General features: G+C 37.1%; 1 protein-coding gene across 1 annotated transcript in view; it reads right to left on the reverse strand.

Annotated features, from left to right (window-relative positions):
- Positions 1–486: 486 nt before the first annotated feature.
- Positions 487–25,386, reverse strand: part of LOC118187564 (protein jagunal-like) — an 88,600-nt gene continuing 63,700 nt past the window's right edge. Inside the window, exon 2 of the mRNA XM_035357812.2 lies at positions 487–2,435. Coding sequence (XP_035213703.1) covers positions 1,955–2,435 — 481 coding nt within the window. The 3' untranslated portion in view covers positions 487–1,954. The remainder of the gene's footprint in view (positions 2,436–25,386) is intronic.

Raw genomic sequence — 25,386 nt, forward strand, 5'->3', positions numbered from 1 at the left:
ACGATTTGTAGACTACCAGACGTTGGCTGATTGTTGAAGTTCCTGTCGCTTGAATGAATTTTTTTAACCATTTGGTTGCGGTTTTTGCCATGGGCTAAGGAACCTCTCTCTCTCTCATGCCAAATGTTTTCATGCTGCTTATACAGCCTAAACTTGTTGCTCATAAAACACATTTCGTACTCGTATAGCAAAAGTTCTTTATCTTGATTGTTGTGACTGGATTTGGGTTAGGTGTCTGAATCATAGAAGGGACGAAGAAATTAAAAACGATTCAGATGAAATAAAGCATAATTCTTTAATGTTCAGTTTTCCTTACAGATTATATATTTGATACATTTGCCACTGAACGTGCTTTTATTCATTGTAAAACTTTTAATTAAACCTAATAATATTTTATGCAACTATCCATGCGTTCAGTTAAGAATATTGTGTACGTAATTTATTTTATTGTCTGCATATTATGCAAAAACGATTTTTACTCCTTCAAAGATTTTCACAACAATATTTATTGAATTCCACTTGCAATAATTACAGTAATGACATTTTCTTTTAAAATGAACTAATTTAGCACTTTTACAGGTAACAACAGGAATTCAAAAGGTGGTACGACGACAGATAAATGACGAATAAAGATACAGGCATTCATTTTTTGTTCAAATAAATGATGACATATCAGAAACAATGACATTCAAAATATTTGACCAGATGTCTTATACTTTCTTGCAGATGAAACACTTCAGGCAGGAGATATTCGCTTGCACAGCCGCAACATTTGAAAAAATAAGATCACATGCATCTCTTTCACATCAGGATAAAAATCATCCATGTACTTTTGATGAATGACTTCAAATTTGTTATAAAACAAAAAGGGGATGTAGAAAATATTTTGAATACGATACACAATGTCGGCCTGGAATTATAGTATTTGCAAAACATTTAGGAACGAAAAACGAAATAATTAAAAAAAATATCGAAAGAAAAACGTTTAATTTATTTATGATTTGACAAAGCAAAAGAAGAGGAACGCTTTTATTCAGTGGTCTTCGTTACACATATCGAGAGAAACTACTACTTTACTAATTTTTCCTAATGCATCAAGTAATTAATGTAACAAAAATGTACTTTTAGTAGTTTGGCGTGATTTAATATCTGAAACAAAGAAAGAAACAGTGTCTAGCTAACTAACAGTACCAAAAATAACTTAATAGAACCTAAACTGCAAATTAATTAAAAACATCTACAGAATGTTCGTTAAATACACAGTGTCACGTCACTGAAAAACTCCATTGAAGACGAGACTTCTGCTTGCATTGAGCGATTAGTTTTACTTTCACTTCAACTTCTTGAGGATAAAAAAGATACGTTTCAATGAAGCAGCAAACATTCTGAATTTGAAGTTGCTCTAATTGCTACTAGAGTTAATTAATAGGGGGGGGAAAGCTACTTTTGATGCTGACTTCATGAAAAAGCAACGTCATTTTCTTTCTATATTTTTAGATGTTTCGCCGAACAAGCGCTGCATACAACGTGTACTTACAATAGTCATTTTCCAGTGCTATATAAATTGTAAATATTTTTAGATTCTTTTATTTCGCAAAAAATGGTTTGCTTAATTAAATACATGGCAAGTGGTATTTTTCCTTCAAATACAAAATGTACTTGCATCACACAGAATGATTTTTAATTCTGCAATGAAGAAAGTATTTGCAGCATAAACATTCCAACAATGATGCCACCTTAAGGCCCATTTATGAAGCCCGAATTTAGCAACATATATTTCATATATGCTTCTGAAACTTATGAATAAGATTCATATCTATGACTTTCATTTTAACTGAACGTATCAAATCTTGTGAAAGAAGATAGTGATAAAAATTTTAGAACATGTTTTACAGTCGCTTAGTAGACCAGTTTCTATTAGTGAATAATGGATATGCACAGATAAAGGATGAAATCAAAATCGTTTCGTTTTGACGCGCCATATCTTGATCAGTTTGGCGGCGAACAACAATGAGAATATGTGAACCTGAAAGGCAATCATAATAAAGCCATACCACCATACTGCGACCGGGAATCCTTGCCACATTTCAATATCTGCTTCTCCTTTTTTTTCTGCATATTCCCAAACATCATTGAAGAAGTAGATGGCTGCTCCAAGCAGAGGGCATAGGGCGAATACGACGGTTCCCGCAGAGTATGTGTTAAGAGATGAAAGTCTGTTACGGGACAAGGCCCTTAGGCCTATAAAGCCAAATAATATGCTTAATGTCCAAAGATATTCCCAAGGCAAAGGTTTCGGGATGTAGAGCTCTTCTAATTCTAATATGAACACGTCCATTTTGTCCAGGATGTCTTCGGAAAGTTTCGCACACATGACTAGGAACAGTAGGAAATGCAGGAATATGCAGAACCGTAGCCGGCTCTTGTATAAAGCACTGAAAAGAAATAATAAAAGAAATCACTTTCATATGAAATAAAAGAAAAGATTCGTTATCTAATTAAGAAATATGAAAGAAGTAGTATAAAAGCGCCTGTTCATTGACAAAATTGCTCAGACATTCCCAGGCACACTGCAACCATGACCCGCGCTGCTTCAAGTGTAGACTTGGACATTTTTCTTATCAGTGTGAAAAACCCAAAGATGTCACACCTAAGTGTGACAATTGCTCAAGCCCACATACTTCAAATTTTCGAGGATGCGAGATGTTCCTTGGAAAAGGAGAATCTGATCCAGTCAAAACATATGAAGAAAGATTTGTTGTAGTAAGCAAATCCTATGCTGCAACCCTTTCCCCCACCATTACCCTTAAACCTCAAACAGATGAAATCGCAGAGGCCAAGAAATTGATTGAAAATCTTCAATCCCTTGTTTTGCTCTTCAAAAGCTCAGGCATAGAAGAACTTGCAAGTAATTTCGAAAAGAAACAGGGTGCTTTCACGCCTGAATCAGTCAAACGAATTCCAACCAATTATGGATAAGAGCGACAAAACTGCTCTACCAACCAGAAACATGGTGTGGAACGCTTGCTGCTAATTACAAACAGATTACAGACTTTTGCAAATCCCACACTAAAAATCAAAATTATGAACTATTTTTGCTACCGATGTGATAGAATTCGGCATAGAGGTGGTGGCGTAGCTATCCACGTCAAAAGAACTTTACAATCTTGCCTTATTTCAACTGACAATTCCAAAGGCTTTGAGTTAGTAGTGGCTTCAGTTATCCTTCCCAAGTTTAGAAGCACTTTCTTCAGTATGGTTTACAACCTTCCTGACAATAGACTAACCAAGAAAATACTCTTTGACCTGATACCGGACAATTCAGGTACGATCCTGGCTGGCAATCTAAACGCCAAACATGCAGAATGGCGATGCCGGAGGACTATCTTCAATGGAAAAATTCTTCATCAATTCATTCAAAATCATTCTGTGGCACTCCATGCTCGTGAAGAACCTATATACCGGCCCAACAGCATCCTTCAACGCCCGTATATCCTGGATCTCATCCTCTCAAATACTTCTATCCCAATGACAGGGGACACAAAAATTGAACTATGTTCTGATCCCATTCCGATTCTTGCTGCACTGGAAGCACCTCAACCTATTTCCAGAATTTCCGCTACATCACCGACTGGAGGTTATTTCACAACATTCTTGCCACCAACCCTTCAAAAATCTCAAAATTCAGCACTTCCGACCAAATCGACAAAGCAGTGCACGATTTCATGGACTGCATTACGCAAGCTCACAATGAAGCTACCAAAACAATTATCTTTAAACATAAATTCACCACACTTCCCTTGGAAATCAGAGAAACCGCAGAATTAAAAAATCAACTCCGAGAAACTTGGCAGCGTAGCTAAAACCCCAAGATTAAAAAAGAAATCAACAGACTTAATAGAGTGATCAAGAAACTCATCGATAAGCACAGAATCGAAAGCTGGGGAAATAAAATCTCCAACCTCGCTAATAAATGCATTGCACTAACATCTTCCGGGGAGGTAACAAATATTGTGAAACAACCCAAGCTCAAAAAAACTGCCGGTATCGACAAAATAACTGTTACAGCATTAGCTGCACCTACGCACCTCAGCCCTCTAGTGGCATTTTCTGTATATACTTAGGAGAATAGTAAAATTATTCATTAGTGGAATACAGTTCATAAAATAACAAATGCAAAGATAAAAAAAACCTCTCAATAAACTGCATTTCCAAACTCACCAGCGTTCTCAACGCCTGTCTGGCACAAGTGTACTTTCCCACCCCATGGAAAACGGCTATGATCACCATGCTGCCAAAACCGAAAAAAGATGCGTCCAAACCCCCGCCCCATCAGTCTCTTATCTGGTCTCGGAAAAATTTACGAAAAAAATCATTTTTCACAGACGTTAACCTTTTTTAGAGCTACTCCCAGACGAACAGCTTGGCTTTCGCCGTAACCTGTGCACTACGAAATAACTGGTCGGGAGTTTAGAATATGCAGGCTCTGCAATTCATAATAAAAGATGTGTGGCACTTCTACTCGATGTCTCAAAAGCTTTTGATAATGTATTTTATGGCATTACGGATTAATTTACAAATTAATACAGCTGATACTGATCGTGACATTATTAGGCTCATTTAGTCGTTCCTAAACGAAAGACGCTTCGTGGTTCGCCAAGGAAAAAATTTCTCCTCATAATGACCAATCAGAGCCGCCCTCAAGCTTCGTATTGGCTCCCGTAGCCAATTGGCTGACCTGAAACTCAAGTACTCAGGATCACGTTCCAGCCAATGAACCTGCCTCCTCATTATGCCTCACTGGATTGGACCCTAAAACATCATGTGACTACTGTGTTCTCTCTGGATGCTTCCACTACTGCTGACAACGCCACGAAGTGTACCCTTCACGGTAGCTCATGGTTACCCCGTTCTCCTTTGTCACCACTTCTCTACTCTCGCGGATCGCCATCTTACTGATCCAACTTTTTTTTCTTGTCTTGTCTATTTTGTTGCCTATTTTCATTCATTACATCTTTCTTTGCCGACTGATGGCGGCTAAGTGAAATACCTCACTCTACCACCTCGATTCTTCTTATCATCCTTTTGTTGTTCCAGACATTCTTTTATCTGATGCAGAGTAAAAGCGCGCTCTCTTTCTATTCGACACAAGTCAAGGCGGATATCCATCTCCAGAGATAGAAATCAAATGCCGTTTGTGGCAGTAATTTTAAATGAGCTGGTAACATGCGCTTCGCGGGATAATTCATCAATAATTCAATATTGGTTGGCAAAAGGCGCAGTACACCAGCAGGCAAATCGCTGAGTCAACTCAGTGATAAAGAGATAGTTTGAGTATGATAAGAGAGACAGGATGGCTGGATGACGTTGCATTTGATAAGAGTTAGAAATTAGAATATCCTTTAAGCATTTTTCAGCCATAACATTCTTAATCATTATCTTAATGAATTTATAGGATATTTATCCTCTGTAAATTATATTTTCCTCCATATTCTGAATATTTTATCCTATAATTCTTGATTCCCATTCTTTATTCAATTTTATTTCACCATTTTAATGTTTTCGTCAATTTTTAACCTTTGTAAATTTCATCATATTCTACGTTTTAACTTATTCTTATATTTTTTGACCATGTGCACAACTATAATTTTTTATATTATTTAATTTTAGATGTAAATTTTAGTCTCATTCACACTTCTATGTTTCCTAGTTGCCCATGGTCGGAAAATACAAGAAATAATTATAGGTTGGAATATAAGAAATAATTCTAGGGTCGAAAAATAAAAGAAATACTTTTAACTTATTTCTTAAATTTTGCGAGCCAAACTATTCATACACATGGCTTTAATTAATGACAGTATTTAATTTTAGATGTAATTTGTAATTTCATACGCATTTTTATCCTTCCTAGTTTCAAATGTGTTCTTAATTTAAATTTTTTATTATACCGTACATATTCGCGTATGTCTTCTCCTTTTCCTACTGATTTTACCGCTAAAAAGCAACGGGAAAGTACGCTGCGTATACTGCTTCTAAACAGACAGCTTAAATGATAAACATAGTACATTAATAAGGACACATAAAGACACGCTAATATTATGATATTATATATTTCGAAGGACTTAACGGCTTCAGCAATATTCTTTTTACTCATACGGAATAATTTCTTATTTGTGCACACGTTTTACATTATTACCATAAATCCGAAGTTTCTAAATCATATGCTGAAAAACCTGGTGGTGGAAAAATACACGAAGGGAGAATATATGCGAGTAAATATAGTATTTTTTGTTCATAACGACTCATTTCAATCCTATAATAATCGCATTTAACGTAGCTAATTTTGCTCTTTTACTTAACTTATGTAGTTTTGATTTCTTCCATATGTTTAGCACTTCGATTTCGTTACGTAGTCCAAGATTTTCAAATCAGATAGTTCATTTTACACTTATAACTGTCAATTACTATTCTACGTTCCCAAAAGCATTCAAGGTCGGCCAGGTCGTATTATTCCTAAAACAGGATCGCGATCCTTCAGATCCATCCTCGTACCGACCGATCTGCTTACTTTCGGCTCTCGGAAAAGTATATGAGAAGCTTCTAATGAATCGCTTACGACACCACTTAGAAAGAGGCCAACATCTACACCCCAAGCAATATGGATTTCGAACAGGGTCATCAACACTGCATGCACTCCACGATATACATTCAGCTATACACGATAATCGCAACCACGGCTATCATACTGCACTAATCAATATAGACCTGAAAAGTGCATTTGATATGCTGTGGTGGCCCTCAATTTTAGAAGCACTCAGAACAGTTCAATGTCCACGCAATATTTTCCTTACTTTGCGACATTACCTAACGGACCGTTGCCTTCTAATAGTGCACGACAGTGGGATTATCAAGCGTACCCAAACCAGAGGATGTCCACAGGGGTCCTGTGCAGGCCCCCATTTGTGGAACACAACCTTCAACTCAGTCCTAAATTTCATACTGCCAACGCATTCCTCCATATTCGCATATGCAGACGATGTTGCTCTACTTGTCCGAGGACGTACTAGAGCAGAATTGGAGGCCAACTCAAATGAAGTTTGCAATCTATTCTACCAGCAATGCAACAGACAAAAACTCAAGTAGCAGAGCACAAATGTCAAATTCTACTAATCGCAAAGAAGGGAGGATCACTTGTAAGGATCTTAAGTTTTACTAACGTTTATTTTATTTTAAATCTTTACTATCACTTCTTATTTTCTACTTCCGGCCAGAATTATAAGCGTGAAGGAGTTTATGCAAAGTTGTCTGGCGAACGCCAAGTATTTAAGTGTGGCCTTTTTGCCAAGCAGAGGAGAGGAAGCCGTGAGTTCGAAGCAGGCCGCTTACCTTAGAAGTTACGCAGTTGCTACTTTGCCTTCCAGGCCAGAGGTTTTAATCCTCTTGATAAATTAAACGTATTGTAGTGTTCACAGTCTCTGTGCTACATACGCTTTCTGTTATTATAAGGCCAATCTTATTCTAAAGTTAAATTAGAGTTTAGTTTTATTTTGATATCTTTTAAGTTAGACCACAAGTAGTGGGTCTTTGTATTCCGAAGTACGGAAGTCATTGTATATAAAGAAAAAAATAAAGGGTTTTGTATACCCTTCGTCTGTATCCTGTCTACTTACTACAATTAGTGAACATAGCTTTAGTAAGCTCTCTGTTCTAGTCAGGTCATTGTATGTTTCCGAAGAAGGTTAGAAGAAACATTGAACCTGATAGTGGCGCCCGACGAAGAATAACCATGGCCGAGTTTCAAGAAGAACCTGTGCTGCCTGCAGAAACAGCTCAGAATCCAGAAATGCCAGCTGCCGCCCTGGAAGGATTTGGGTATATTGTCCAGACCATGCGCGCTTCGATGAAACCAGAAGCAACGTTTAATGGAAACTCACAGGTAACCAGTTTTTTGGAAAAATTGGATGACCACTTCATGCTCTACCCCGTGCACGAGTTTCAAAAAGTTACCTTAGCTACCAGCGCTTTGAGGGGCCAAGCGCTTAACTGGTTCAAATGTATCGGCAGAAGTCTCTTGGGTCAAGCAGGAAGTCCCACCTATACCTACGAAAATTTCAAGACTGCCCTACTAAAAGCCTTCCCTGTTGTAAGGGATCGTGCGAAATTAGAAACAGAACTTTTCAGTATATATCAACAAAGAATGGAAAACATCTCGAGCTTTATTTTAAGAAAAATTCACGTTTTCAAGCTCTTGTATGGAAACCGTCCGGATCCTGAAATAATTCAAGTGATTTTGCCGAGGTTACTACCCCAAGTGCAAGACTTTATTGAATTGAGAAATCCGACTACACTGGAAAAATTATTTGAGCTGGCAATCCAGTTTGAAAGTAGAAGAACGGCGGACGTCGAAAGAAGACGCCAATATCAACAGCGAAACCAATTTGGTACGCCAAGACTACAGCAAACTCAAGCACATGGCTACGGAGAAAAAGCGAATCAGTGGGCAAGGAAACCCGAGCATTCAAAAACAGCCGGCGAACGTCGACAGTTCAATAGCAACCCAGGAAAAAAGTCTCAAGGCCAGTGGAGAAAGAAGGAAAGCACCGAAAGGAAAAATAATTTAAACTAAAACGGATTTCTGCTGACGAGAGGGTGCGGAAATCCGAAGGCCACGAAAACCCCTCTTCCTACAAGTTAAATACAGTAATGGTGAAAAATTTAACTCTTCCGAAGATTGAAGTCTTGGTAAATAATATCCCGGCCACCGCACTCCTGGATACCGGCGCGCAGTGTTCCTGTGTGCCAGAAGTCTTTTTTAGAAAGTATTTTCGCAAATACCGCATATATAATGCGGATAATACAACAGTATTAGCGGCGCAAGGAGAACAATGTAAGTGCGTAGGTAAAGTACCTTTGTACATCCGTATCAAGGACGAACAAGTAAAGGTAATGTTTTTTATAGTAAAGAATTTGCAAGCACACTTAATACTAGGAATAGACTTTCTTTCAGACGCACAAGCTACACTGGATTTTAATGAAGCGTCTCTTAAGCTGACGATGAAACCAGTGCGTGTAGAAAAGGTTGAACCGCCAAGGTTAAATCTCGACCACCTGCCTAATGACGAGCAAGATAGAATCCGACAAGTGGTAAGTGAATTTGCTTCCTTATTTAGTGATATTCCAGGATTTACCCAGGTTACTAACCATAGTATTGACACAGGAGATGCATTGCCGGTTCGTCAAAAACCATACCGGTATGATAAGAATAAGGAAAAAATTATAGAATGGCATATTACCGATATGCTACGTAAAAAGATCGTAACGCCTATCTCAAGTAGTTATGCTAGTCCGGTGGTTTTATGTAAGAAAAATAATGATTATCCTTTGGAGCATCCAAAAAGGTGGAGATTCGCTATTGATTACCGTAAATTAAATTCCATAACGAAATATCCGGTATATCCGTTACCGATTATAGAAGAAATTTTAAGGAACATAAAATCAACCAAATTTATGACAACTTTAGACTTAACGAATGGTTATTTTCAAATAGGGATCCGGCCTGAGGACGTGCCTAAGACTGCTTTTATAACCAAGTCTGGCACTTATGCATTTTTGCGAATGCCGTTTGGCCTTTCAGGCGCCCCAGCAACATTTCAGCGATGCATGGACATTGTGTTAAGACCTGTTCTCGGAAAGTCCACATTTATCTATTTAGACGATATCATTATTACTAGTGATAATCTAGACCAACATGTACAGGATTTAAGACAGGTGTTTTCTTTATTAAATGAGGCCGGTCTAAAAGTTAATGTCGAAAAATGCAAATTTGCAGCCCCTGAATTAAAATATTTAGGTTACAAAATATCGCAAAAAGGGATCGAGACAGATGAATCAAAAATAATCGCTGTACAAAAGTATCCGACTCCAAACACGGCAAAGAAGCTCTCTTCTTTTCTAGGACTTTGTTCATATTATAGGTCCTTTATAAAAGATTTTGCGGCTATCGCTGAGCCGTTGTTAAAATTAAAAAGGAAAAAGGCAAGATTCTCGTGGACGGCCGAAGCCAATAGTGCTTTCGAAAAATTAAAACAAGCATTAACGCAAGCCCCTGTGTTGAAATTTCCTGAAAAGGATGAAAATTTAGAAATTTCAGCGGATGCTTCGGATTATGCGGTAGGAGCGGTACTTTCGCAAAATCAGCAGCCAGTAGCATTTTTTAGCCGAACTTTAAATCAAACACAAAGAAACTATTCCGCGACCGAGAGAGAGGCACTTGCAGTTCTGTTAGCAGTGCAAAAGTTCCGAGTCTATTTTGGAAAGGCACCAATAACAGTGTACTCTGATCATGCGGAGGTAACTAGATTGTACTCAGGGAAAAACTTATCCCCAAGGTTAATAAGATGGGCACTCAAGCTACAAGAATATAATCTGGTAATCAAGCATACCCCGGAAAGGAAAATATCGTAGCAGATGCCCTATCCAGAATTAAAATAGATGAAGAAGGTAATACTGTAAAGGTGGCAATGCTCACAGCATGTACAATAAATTCCCGAGAAACTGTAATAACCGAACTGGGTAAGGATCCTGAGTTTGGAAGCATTTATGAGTATTTAAAGGATCCTGAAAATTTTAGCCACCAAGATATTGTGGCGATAAGAAATAGGGCGGCCCATTACGAACTAATAGATGGTCTATTATTTTATACAAAAACTACGAAATCCAACGACGAATTTCGACCTGTTATCCCAGCTAGTCTTAGATTAAATATCCTGCAAGAGCTCCATGACAGCCCTTTAGCTTCTCATGCTGGTATTCGAAAAACTACTCAACGCGTACGCGAGGCAGTCTACTTTCCTGAACTGCAAAAGTTAACAAGGGCGTATGTCCAGTCCTGCCCAACATGTCAAGCCGTTAATTATATTAATTTCCGCCCGGCCGGGTTTCTAAATAGTATTAAATCCGAATTTCCAAATGAAATAATCGGCATCGATTTATTGGGCCCTTTCCCAAAAAGTCAGTTAAACAAAAGTCGCTATCTCCTTGTTATAGTTGATCATTTTAGTAAATGGACCGAAATTGTTCCCTTAAAACGAGCCTCCGCGAAATTAGTTACCGATTCTATTTTAAATAAATATATTTTAAAATACGGGGCGCCCCTAAAAGTTATATCGGATAATGGTCCTCAATTTGTAAGTAATATATTTGAAGACATGTGCCAAAAACTGGGCATACGTCATTTAAAAATGGTCCCGTATCGGCCGCAATCAAATATAGCGGAACGGGTCAACAGAAATATAGTGAAAATTATCCGTAGTTATGTTAAAAATTTTCATAAAAGCTGGGATAACTATGTCAATGAATTTGCTTTCGCCCTTAGGACCGCAAAACATGATACAACGGGCAAAACTCCTGCTGAGTTATTTCTAGGCAGAAAGGTTATAACACCGTTAGATAAACTATTTTATGTGCAACAAAGAGCCCCAGAATTTAAAATGGGTGATATAGAAAAACTAATAAAAGAAGCAAAAAAGAATACGGAAGTAGCACAAAGAAAACAAAAATTGTATTATGATTTGAAACGACGGGGAGTAACTTATAAAGTAGGGGATGAAGTACTAAAAATTAAGCATTCACTTTCTTCAGCACCAGAAGATAAAACTGCCAAATTTTTTCCACGCTTTGAAGGACCATATGTTATAGAAAAAATAACTCACGCTGTTGTAGTGTTAAAGGCAAGAAATGGTGAAACCTGTTCCGCAAACATTCACCAGATAAAACCATTCTATGACCGTAATAAAATGCAAATCTTTTCAGATCTTTTGCAGGATCCGGTACGGCAGACACCGCAGGTACAAGTTCCAGAGGTGGGAAAACGACAAGTACAAGGGCAAGCCAATGAGAGACAGAAGCAAGTGAAAAGAAAATTGCCCCGCGGAAAAATTGAAGGTACAAAGAAAAAGAAGCCGTTCCACCGTCCAAAAAACAGAGTTCACGAACACCCCCAGAATGAAGAAGGGAGAAGGACGACGTATGTGGAAAAGACCGGGAGAAAGGACGGCAACTATAACCCGGCTGTGAAACGGAAGATTGACTCATCCGACAGAACTCTCCGCAGCAAAAGTCGCCGAACTGCGGAAGGGCCACCAGCGGCGGAGGAAAAAGTACAAGAAAAATTTGAACGGCCAACAACGAGGTCCAAGCAGGATCACGACAGAAGTTTCCCGGTTCCACCAAGACCAGCTGCCTTCAAACGGCCAAGACCACAAGCAGAGGACAGAAGGAAGATGTTCAAGGGTGGCCGTAGTGGTGAAAAACGGAAGCTTCCAGAAGAAAGCACTGAAGGGCGAGCCCGTACAAGAAGGAGGATCAACCAAGCTACGGTCTGCAGCACCTTTAAAGACTGGGCCCAGAAAAGGATGTCTGAATATTACAAAGATAAGTAAAATTTTATGTTACTTTACAAACTTAAGTTAATCTTTCATTCTTACTGCAAGTGGCAGATTTCAAGAAGTTTTACCTCATGCGAGGTCTACCTTTATCGCCAAAAGGGCGAGAAATGAGTTGTGACCGATTTTCTTATTATGTTTTTCAATTACTCGCGCGTAAAACTAAAGTTGATGTATAATAGCGTTGTATAAAGACTTAAATATTGTAAAAAGTTATTGTATAAATTTTATTTAAAACATTCTAACAAGAAAGAAGTTTTAGTCTGAAAGACTTTTTGAAATGTAGTATTATTTCAATGTAGAAAGAATTGGCACTTGCTTTGAAAAGAATAGAAGTTAACAATGTACTACTAATGTATGTTTTCAAATGTGTAAAATTAACGGCATCTTGATATGTTCTTGTATACATGTGAACTGTTATTTTGAATGTTTAGAAATACCGTGATATGGTAAAAGTGAAAGTAATGTTAAAAAATTTGTTATTCGTGTGACTGTAAAGATTAAATCATGGTGAATATGTGTTAAAGGTTGAATGATGTAGTTAGGCTCTCTGACGCTACACTTTAGAGTTAGCCACTTTCAGAATAGTACCTCAGGGTCTAGAGTTGAAATTAGGGTGTGTTAAGAGGTCTCGTATGTTGAATTTTAACACATTAGTGTTTTGATTGTAGGAGGAAGTGTTGAACACATAGACAGAAACACATTCGTGTTTGGTGTTTTTACAACACATGTCAGAGAGCACGGGGAGAGATAATTAAAATAATCATGAATGAAATAAGAATGTTAAGAAAAGTATATTCTATATGTTATTTGCAATGTCATTCTGTAACATTTCATTAAACTAGTTTTCCTTCCAGATCTCTGGAAGGAACCAGAATTGAATAAAGCTCCTGTTTTGATGCAGTACAGATGAAAAAGAAAAAAGATTGTTGTATATTCCGGGAGCTGCTATTGTAACAAATTTCTTTCTTTTAAAATTTTCTAGTTTCTAGCTAAGTTGTGATTGTTAAAGGTTGGCCTCGCGTTAGTTTCTAGAGCTAAAAGTTTTCAACAAGGTCGTTTTAGACCTCAGTTTCAAACTAATTAACTCTGGCGGGAAGTATGTAAGGATCTTAAGTTTTACTAACGTTTATTTTATTTTAAATCTTTACTATCACTTCTTATTTTCTACTTCCGGCCAGAATTATAAGCGTGAAGGAGTTTATGCAAAGTTGTCTGGCGAACGCCAAGTATTTAAGTGTGGCCTTTTTGCCAAGCAGAGGAGAGGAAGCCGTGAGTTCGAAGCAGGCCGCTTACCTTAGAAGTTACGCAGTTGCTACTTTGCCTTCCAGGCCAGAGGTTTTAATCCTCTTGATAAATTAAACGTATTAAATTAGAGTTTAGTTTTATTTTGATATCTTTTAAGTTAGACCCCGAGTAGAGGGTCATTGTATTCCGAAGTACGGAAGTCATTGTATATAAAGAAAAAAATAAAGGGTTTTGTATACCCTTCGTCTGTATCCTGTCTACTTACTACAATTAGTGAACATAGCTTTAGTAAGCTCTCTGTTCTAGTCAGGTCATTGTATGTTTCCGAAGAAGGTTAGAAGAAACATTGAACCTGATACACTGACTAGAAGACCGACAATCCGTATCAACAATCGTCGAATTAAAATTGTCCGTGTCCTGAGATACCTCGGCCTATACATAGATGAAAAACTGACATGGATGCCGCACATACTTAATTTAAGGAAGCGTACAGCAACCATAGCACAGCATTTCAGAATGCAACGCGGATTTCATTGGGGGATTAATTCTCACATACAAAAAGCGTTATATCTTACTGTCGCCGAGAAGATGGTGTCCTATGGAGCGGCCATTTGGGCCTTCCCTATGCAGTGAAGGAAAATTCGGCAACTGTCTGCACTACACAGGCCCTTCCTACTCTCAATTACAAGGGCCTTCAGGACAACATCTACTGATGCACTAAATATCTTGGAAGGAGTGCTACCACTTCATGTATGCATAGAAGAAGAAGAGGTGACACTGTAAGGATCTTAAGTTTTACTAACGTTTATTTTATTTTAAATCTTTACTATCACTTCTTATTTTCTACTTCCGGCCAGAATTATAAGCGTTAACGTATTTATGCAAAGTTTGTCTGGCGAACGCCAAGTATTTAAGTTGTGGCTTTTTGCCAAGCGAGAGAGAGCAAGCAGTTAGTCGAAGCAGGCCGCTTACCTTAGAAGTTTTACTCAGTCGCTGGTTGCCTTCCAGGCAAGAGGTTTAATCCTCTTGATAACTTTAAACGTATTGTAGTGTTCACAGTTCTCTGTACTACATACGGCTTCCTGTTAATATAAGGCCAATCTTCCACGTTTATTATTTTAAAGTTAAATTAGAGTTTAGTTTTATTTTTATATTTTTACGTTTAGACCACAAGTAGTGGGTCTTTGTATTCCGAAGTACGGAAGTTATTGTAAATAGAGAAAAATAAAGGGTTTTGTATACCCTTCTTGTGTATCCTGTCTACTTCCCACAGTTATTGAACATAGCTTTAGTAAGCTCTCTGTTCCGAGTCAGGTCCTTGCATGTTCCCGAAGAATGTAAGACGGAACATTGAACCTGATAGTGGCGCCCAACGAAGAAGAATAACCATGGCCGAGTTTCAAGAAGAACCTGTGCTGCCTGCAGAAGCGGCTCAGAATCCAGAAATGCCAGCTGCCGCCCTGGAAGGATTTGGTTACATCGTCCAGACCATGCGCGCTTCGATAAAACCAGAAGCAACATTTAATGGAAACTCACCGGTAACCAGTTTTTTGGAAAAATTGGATGACCACTTCATGCTCTACACCGTGCACGAATTTCAAAACGTTACCTTAGCTACCAGCGCTTTGAGGGGCCAAGCGCTTAATTGGTTCAAATGTATAGGCAGACGTCTCTTGGGTCAAGCAGGAAGTCCCACCTATACTTACGAGAATTTCAAGACTGCCCTACTAAAAGCCTTCCCTGTCGTAAGGGATCGTGCGAAATTATAAACGGAACTTTTCAGCATATATCAACAAAGAATCGAAAATCTCTCAAGCTTTATTTTAAGAAAAATTCACGTCTTCAAACTCTTGTATGGAAACCGTCCGGATCCTGAGATAATTCAAGTGATTTTGCCGAGGTTACTGCCCCAAGTGCAAGACTTTATTGAATTAAGAAATCCGACTACACTGGAAAAGTTATTTGAGCTAGCAATCCAGTTTGAAAGTAGAAGAACGGCGGACATTGAAAGAAGACGCCAATATCAACAGCGAAACCAATTTGGTGCGCCAAGACTACAGCAAACTCAAGCACACGGCTACGGAAGGAAAGCGAATCAGTGGGCAAGGAAACCCGAGCATTCAAAAACAGCCGGCGAACGTCGACAGTTCAATAGCAATCCAGGAAATAGCCAAAACATAGCCTTAATACATACAAATAGCCTGTCTTCTATGCACGCAATTGCCAATTCAGAACATACCTCCGAGCAAATAGCAGGCATTCAAAAAAGTCTACGTGAAAATGCTCACAATCATTACGTCATAAAATGGATTAAAGCGCACACAGGTATTTATGGCAATGAACTTGCAGACGGCCTGGCAAAAGATGCCGCCACTGGGAACAACATTACTACAGTACAGATCCCATGGCCTACCTCATATCTAAAAAAGACCTTACGACAAATTGTTTGCAATAAATGGCAGCAGGAGTGGACGAACAGCTTGACCGGCAGAAGAACTTTTTACTTCAAGCCAAAAGTAGATTTACAAAGACTTATCGCCAGTCCCCTCTTGGTACGTTACATATCCGGTCATGGCCCCTTCCCACAGTACTATCATCGACACGCTATCACCAGCACTGACGAATGCATCTGTGGTGAAGAGGGCACAGCAGACCATTACATCACTGCATGTCCCCTTACAGAGGACCACCATATTGCCATTCCTATAACGGATAGGCAGCCCTTCTGCAGGTTCCTCGTTAAGCATAAACCAACAATACGCCAAATCACTGCCGTCATGTCAAAGCTAATGACACTTGGCACAGAATTGTGTCAAACTGCTTAATGCAACTTATGGTGTCATGCAGCATAATGACTATTGCATAGGAATCACAAATTTATGCATGTACTATGCCTATTTTTCATATCAGACTATTTATATACAGACTGCAACCCAATCTGCAGATTACCTTTCCTTGTGCAATTAATAATGTTACAATATTTCAACATAGTGACTTTTTCTGCATGTATATTACATGCAAATTAATATAACCTGCATTATATAATGTGTGTAGTATGTGAAATGCAGGTTTGTAATATGCACTATGTAAAACTTGGCACAGAATTATAAGAAACTGCTTAATGTATCTTATGGTGTCAAGCAGCATAATGACTACTGCATATGAATCACAAACTTATGCATACAGTATGCCTATTAATCACATATCTGACTATTTATATTTATTCAATTTCTCAGTAATTGTAAACTGTACTATTTAATGTGTGTAATATGTACCATGCTAATATTGTAGTAATATGTACCATGCTAATATTATTATAATATGTACCATGCTAATATACTAAGTAATTGTAAACTGTAAATGCGTGTAATATGTACCATGCTAATATTCTAAGTAATTGTAATCTGTAAATGTGTGTAATATGTACCATGTCTCAGTAATTGTGTGTAATATGTACCATGCTAACACTCTCAGTACTTAAACTTAAGCGCTATTCAATCTCTCACCAAATGTTAAATGTACTATGAAATGTGTGTAATATGTACCATGCAAGTATTAATTAATATTATTAACTATTAACGAACTTCTTAGTAAATGTAATCAGTATTATGTAATGTATGTACTATCTATCATGCAAGTCTGTAAATAATAATGAATGCATAATGTTAACCTAAGTACCTAATTAAGTATGATTACGTAAACATGAACTCAACGGATGCAACGTACCTTAAACATAAGTTATATTCAATTTCCCAGTAAACGCAATATATAGTATGTAATGTGTAAAATATATACCATGCAATATGAATGTTTATGTATCATACAAGCCTGGATTTGCAAGTCTGAACGTATTAAGTACTTTAAAGACAAGTATTCATCAATCTCTCAATAAATGTAAACTGTACTATAATAAGCAAGTAATATGCACCATGCAAGTATTAATTAATATCATTAACGATTAATTAACTTCTTAGCAAATGTAATCAATATTATGTAATGTGTGTACTAGGTACCATGCAAGTCTGTAAACAATAATGAACGCATAATTATGTTTAATTAATATTAAAATATTGAACCTTGCGGATGCAACGTACCTTAAACATAAGTAAAAACAATTTCTGAGTAAATGCAATATATAGTATGTAACGTGTGAGAATATGTACCATGCAATATGAATGTATATGCATCAAGCAAGTTTGAATAGGGTATAAAACATATAATAGTCATGCAAGTCAGAATATGGTAATAGGTACCATGCAAGTCTGAACATAACGGAAATAAGTACTATTAAATTTCTCAATAATTGTAATCTGTACTATTTAATGTGTGCAACATGTACCATGTTAATATTATTCTAATATGTAACATGCTAATATTCTCAGCAATTGTATTTTTTGTAACTGTAAGTTGTAAACGTGTGTTATATGTACCATGCAAATGTACCCCATGTCTCAGTAATTGTGTGTAATATGTACCATGTCAATATTCACAGTACTATTTAATGTGTATAATATGTACCATGCTAATTAATTAGCATGCACTATTTAATGTGTGTAATATGTACCAATGTGTGTAATATGTACTATGCAAACTGTAAATAATAATTAATGCGTAAAGCCAACCTATGTGTTAACCTAAGCACCCAACTATACATACTTATAGTAAGAATTGAACCAAACAAGTGTAAAGTACTTTAAACATAAATATTAAGTACCCTAAACAAAAGTATTAATCAATCTCCTCAGTAAATGTAAACTGCACTATGAAATATGTATGATTGTATGATGTATGATTGTATGTATGTATGATGTACCATGCAAGTATTAATTAATATTATTAATTAATAATTAAATTCTTAGAAATGTAATCTGTATTATGTAATGCGTGAACTATGTACAATGCAAGTCTTCTCAGTAAATATAAGCTGTACTATGTAATGTGTATAATATGCACCATGCAAACCTGTAAACAATAATGAATGCGTAGTGTTAAACTATGTGCTAACCTAAATACCTAAGATGTAAAGTACCTTTAACATAAGTATTAATCAGTCTCTCTGTGTGTAATATGTACCATGCAAGTCTGTAAATAATAATGAATGCATAGAGTTAACCTAAGTATCTAATCGTGTATAATTAACGTAAATATTGAACCTTACGGATGCAAAGAACCTTAAACATAAGTCATATTCAATTTCCCAGTAAATGTAATGTGTAATATGAAATGTGTGAAATATGTACCATGCAATATGAATGTAAATGCACCATGCAAGTATGAATAAGCAAGTCCGAATATGGTACGGCATGTGTAATAGTCATGCAAGTCAGAGTATGTACTATGCAAGTCTGAATGGGTAGCGATAACCTAAGTACCTAATTATGTCATTGTAGATAAGGGCGGGCGTGGTGCTCATACCAATTAACCGTAACTGTAGAGGGATGGTTTCACAGCAACTCATTTCACAGCAACAAATATATTATTGCAGTGTGCATCTGCCTTTGAGTAACTGGGCCACTTACGTAGAATTTTCGATTCTACGCGCAGATCGACGTGTAATGGAGTATCGTTTCTATTGTTATACAAGAACCTAGTTATTCCTTAAATAAAATCATAACAGATTCTAATTGCATCAGCATTCCTCCTCCTTCTACTCTTCCCCATCATCTTTCTTCTTTTTCAGAACATATCCTATTATTTCATTGTGATATTGAAAGAGTGCGACGGAAACTAGATTGTCTGAATCTACTCAAGCCTATACCTACTCTTCACTAGCAAAAGGTCTCACTAATAGTATTTGCATTTTCTTCTCTGGTGGTAATCACTCAGCCACCTTTTCTTCAGAAAAGAAAGTTGAGTGGCCATTATAAATTCAACATGCTTTTTCTAACTCTTTTCCAACTCGTTAGCTTGTCGTACAGCATGTTATTCATGATGCATAGGATTTCCGCGAATCCCTCTGGATCTGCCTTCTTACTTTTTCTTGCATATATTTTAGCATTTTTGAAAGCATGTAAGGTATTTATGTTTGTCAGTTATTTTATGTTACGAATCTATACTGTCATTTCTCTCTTTCCGTTTTCCTGCCAGAATAAAATTTAGCTCGCGTGTATTTAGTGAGGGTTTGCAACTGTTTTAGACAGAGTGTGTTCTGCTTGCTGAAGACCATGTTACCAGTTGTTAGTCTACCATAATTCTTCCTGTCTACGGCGTTGATTTTATTAGTCCGACAGTGCTGTCATGATGGTGTAGGTTACAGCCAATTTGCTCGTTTTAATATCTCTTGTAGTCTTTGGCTAATTATGACTTAGCTCCAGTTTTTATTTAAAGTTCTAGTTTCGAGTTCGCGCCATAAATGCTGGCTGATTTTTAATCATTAGGAGTGCCTTTTGCTCAACTTTGTGAGTTTTTAATAAAAGGGTTTTGTACACACTTAGTACGTTTCTGTTTGCTTATCTAGACATAAAGTCGCTTACCTCTACATAGGAGTCTTGACTTAGTATAAGTTTACGAAACAGCTTAGTGAGACTGCAAACTTTGACAAAGTGGGGTATCTACAAAACACACCCCAGTCTTTTCTCTGCTGCCTCAGAGTTTCCTTCCATTTACGGCTTCACCATAGATTTAAGTAGTTAGAAAGATCTTTTTATGGTAGAGGTATAGACATCGTAGCTGTTTGAATAATAGTATACTGGTTATCATAAATCAAGGAAAAATCACAAAAATAGCGATAACTCCCTCAAAAATAAGCCAAACCGTGTAAAATTTGAATATGTTGGAAAGTAAGAGTAGCTGAATAAAACTGCAATATGCAAATTAGTGGTGCTGCAGTCGGAATACGTCATCTGCGAGGAGCATAAAAGTCAAGTCCATGTTTGAGAGCAAGCCATCACATTTCACTGTGATAGTGACATCAGAAATCTGAGATAGCCAATTCGTAACAATGACCTCCAGGCATCATTTGCCTGCAAAACTACGATGGAGAGCCACTGGGACACTAGAGGCAGGACAAAGTCCAACAGAAGTGGCCAGATGGTTAATGTGAGTCCTTCTGTGGTTCACAGACTTTGGAGGCGATTTCAAACCACAGATTCGGCATCTAGGAGGTTGAGCCAAAGACGGCCAACTGCTACGACGAGCGCCGATGGCCCATATTTGACATTATGCGCACGCAGGAATGGAACCGCTACTCCGACTCTTCTTAGATCCTCCCTTGCTGCAGCCACTGGAAGGTTAGTGTCAACGTCAACTGTGCGTAGAAGGCTTCACAAAGGTAGTCTGTATGCGAGACTAGCCATTTGCGTGCCGCTCACGTCATGCCATAGGAGGGAGCATTTGCAGTAGGCACGACAACATGTCCACTGGACGTCTAATCAATGGAGGGCTGTTATCTTTACGGATGAGTCCAGGTTTAGTCTAGAAAGCGATAGTAGGCGTTTTTTGATATGGAGAAAACCTGGAGCCCGCTATCATCCGTCAATCATCCGTGAAAGAGATGCATACGGAAGGGGCAGTGTCTGTGTTTGGGGTGGCATCTCTTTGGGTGGACGCACAGACCTCCATGTCTTTCTAAGGGGAACCGCGAATACTCAAGTTTATAGAGATGACATCCTTGATGTTTATGTGCGCCCATATTCCGGGGCAATAGGTGATGCTTTCCTGTTACAGGACGACAACGGAAGACCACACAGTGCTCGCACCGTAGATGATTATCTTCAACAGGAAACAATTATGCGCATGGAGTGGCCAGCTCGATTCCCGGACTTGAATTCTATCGAGCACTTTTGGGATGCTTTAGGGAGGCGTTTAGCTGCTCTCAATCCACCCCCTCAGATCCTTGCCGTGCTTGCAACTGCTTTGCAAGAGCAATGGCTCTCGCTCCTATGGAATTGATAGACCGCATAATTGAAAGCATCACGCATCGCTGTATGTTCTGTATTGCTTTTAGAGATGTTCATATTCCATATTGAAGGTACTTTTCCTATAGCAAACTGACACCTTCGATTTGTTCATTTTATACATGTGCTAATTTCTATACTACCAAGATTGCCTGGTAATTAATTTTTATGTTATTTGATACCTTACTATGTGTTGTATATTGTGGGTACGTTTCATAAAATTCTACATGTAACTCTTTCAGTAATCGTGATTTTTCCTTCATTTATGATAACCAGTGTATATCTAAGTTCTAAAATTAGAAGTGTCATAGCCCTATGGAAGACTGTGAGGAAGGTAAGAAAAAGAAATAAATAAAATAGCTAAAACTTAAAATTATTAAATAATAAATATAAATTTAAAATAATATTAATTTAATTAATTAATTATTTAATTAAAATGATTAATATTTAAAGAGATAAAGATAAATCTAATAAATTAATTTTAAATAGTTAAAATAGAAAACAAGTATCGGACCTTATCTTATTTGGGGCATCGGCTAGAATTACAGTTTCATTTAGATGCTAAAAAGCAGTTCAGCCGATCGCGGTCTGAGTTTAAGCCCTGATTATAGGCATAATATATTAATAAATCAGAAGGGATGACAAGGTATTTCAAGGGATGGCAGGTATCACACTTTTCTTGCAGCACAGCAAGGAAAAAATATAAAAGGATTAAAGCTCCACTAAAGAGAATTGTGAGAATTTTAGAAAAATTATGAGGATATGGAAAGAAATTTAACGGACAAGTGTAGCTTTGAAAATAAAGAGTGAAGAGTTCAAGACTTTCTGATCTCGATGCCCTGCCGATACAGTTCTATCGGTCAAGCAGAAATTTTCCCTGAATACTTTTCCTGAATAAATTTTTCTGAATACAGCGTGAGAATAAACATGAGACTTCTTTGCACGACCAGGCTTATTTTAATACATAACTAATCTGGTTAATCAATAAGATAACTAATTTGGTTAGTTACCAAATTAGTTAGAACTAAACGTGCACGACTTTTAGTTCTTTGAAGAATACAAAATTTACCCGTTCTCATAAATTCATTGCATATCCTGAAGAATAAGCCTTTGACATATAATTGGGGGACTTTTCTTTCCTTAAAAGTCTCAACCTCTGTGCAAGGCTTAAGTGCGAGGGAAAGACAGGCCTGCATTCAAAAGTTAGAATTGATTTTTAAGGCATGCTTATTATTAAAACAAAAATTATATGATAAAATTGTGGTTCCCTTACATAAAAGAAGTGCCGGAGACCTTTTACTTAAGGCTCCGGCTGAAATTATAATTTATCTCGAAAACTGAAAAGTACAGGAGCCGGGCTCCGGCGCAATTTAAGATCTGTATGGAATGGTTTTGTCTGCTTCTTTGATAGGAATATTGTTCTCTATTTATTTATTATTTATTTTATTTTCTTCAGTGATATCTGCGAAGGATAAGGAAGATTCCCAGTCCGCTTTATCAAGAAGAGAAGGAGTAGCTGTTGTAATAGTATTGCTTACAACTTCTGTAAAAGGTACAAATATAAGAGAGTAATCACTGGCATAGGGATCATTCCCCAGACTAAAACAGCTTTGGCATAGGGATCATTCCCCACACTGAAACAGCAAAGTGGCAGGAAGGCAAGATCAATGGTATGAAATGTCCTCGTAGGCTGTTGGAAGTAAGTGTTCTGTTCATTGTTCAACAAGTATAGTGAATGATCCTCTGTCAGATTTCTTATCTTTGTCCTCGTGAATTTAGACCATTACTTTCCCAGCGAGGGCTATGACCATTAAAGTCACCTGCAGAAATGAAAGGTTCAGCTGACCGTTCTATAAGATAATTTAATTCTTGTTAATCGATTCAATCATTTGAAGGCAAATAAGCATAACAGACTGAAACCAAAATACAAAAATTTGTTTGTAATGCGACAGCTTGGAGGCATGTTATCAAAAGAAGCGAATTTGACGGATAGTCAAATGAAGTGACGGAACCTACATCTCCCCTGGCATGCTTACCTAGTGTGAATCTTTTCTAATAAAAGAATACCTCCGAAACTTTGCTGGTCGTTGAGGTTTCCGCATAGTTTCCTATACTGCTAAGAGCGCATGATGATGGATATCGAGCATATCTTTGATAGTAACGAGATTTTGGTGACAGCCATTATAGTTTCATGGAATCGCAATGGCCATCATGAATACCGTTTTCCTTTCAGTGCTGATTTCTCAGTCTCACGTGTATTGAAAGAGTTTGGGAACGGCCAGTTTCTTGTTCATCTGTAGATGAGAATCTAAATTTTTCGAGTTCCTGCATTCTCTGGCTTGTAGGAAGTTTAAAATTTTTTATTTGCTTGTTTGCAATTTGGCTATCTTTTGTACCCTGTTATTTTAAACATTTTCTTTCCACGACGTATTCATATTTACTTTGTTTTTTTCCGGTCGGAATCTGATATTACCTGCGCACATACACTAATTTGGTGGCTATTGATCTGGTAGATTTAATGATATTGCCACATAATATTTTACATCGTGAATGTGACTTATTTACTATTTTACTTGTTTGTACTTTTAACTAAGGTGACTTTAACCGAGTGAAATTCCAAATTCTCTTTTCCAGTTTGGGCAGGAACTTACAAATGCTGTATTATTTCCCTTGCAATTTGTACAGTACTTTTCAGTAGTACAATTTTCACTACCCAGCCACACCCAAGGCAACTAGCGCGCTTGAAGCAGTCGTGACACGATATTTTGGTTACAACCGAAAACATCGCGGACGAAAATGTCGCGGAATAAACAACGCAAGGCGAAAACATCGTGCTATAAAACATCGTGGGAGAAAACATAGCAGTTCTAAAACATCGTGGTACAAAATATCGTCGTCGAAAATAAAGCGGTTCAAAAACTACCCAGTTTAAAAATATCGTCGTCGAAAATATAGTGGTAAAAAACAAAGTATCTACAAATCATCGCATGACGATAACATCGCAGACATGCTTTTTCAGGATTTAATAACTGTAAATGAGTATAACCATAATGATTTGTGAGCGCAAGATGGAAAGAAGTATAATTTTTACTTTCATATTTTTAATTTACTAATAAATGTTTGCTGAAAAAGTAAGAAGGAAACTTAAGCATAGAATATTAACGCAACTTATAGCACACTTAATATAGTTAACTAACAAAGGTCATTAATAAATCACTTTTTATAAAGTTCTTACTGGGAATTTTTCATTAAAAGTATAATCTAAGTAACTGCATGACCTTATCTATAAAAGAAACTGAGTATAAAATAAAGAGTATAAAAGAAATTGAGTATAAAATAAAATTGACTAATAAAAAAATTGATATCTATAAAAATATTATGAGATTATTTTCTTCAATTTTGTTAATCTAATACTCTTATAGTGAAAATTATTTCTTGTTTTGTTTCAGTTTATTCTTTAAGTTTCATTAAAACTTTCATGCACAGCGTGCAGTCAGTTACTTGAATGTCGATTTGTTAGTTATGACGAAAGTCAGCTATATAATATTTCAATAGAGTTTGGATTTATTAGATTATGCCAAAGCAGATTACGGCTATCTGCTTAAGGGGTGGGATTCCTTTGAGGAGTACATTCTCAGGAACTTGTTCATATGCATATTAAACTTTAGAAAAATCACGAAAACCTTCCCGGAGCTTTTTTTTCGAACAATAAACATAGGTTTTAATCATTACGCGAGTTCACCACATTCACACCAGATTAAAAAGATATGGAATTTTGAGTGGTCGCTTTAAATTGAATT

This window comes from Stegodyphus dumicola, chromosome X1, assembly GCF_044657685.1.
Source record: "Stegodyphus dumicola isolate Sdum_Otavi_A_Nest chromosome X1, ASM4465768v1".
In the NCBI taxonomy this organism is placed as follows: Eukaryota; Metazoa; Arthropoda; class Arachnida; order Araneae; family Eresidae; genus Stegodyphus; species Stegodyphus dumicola.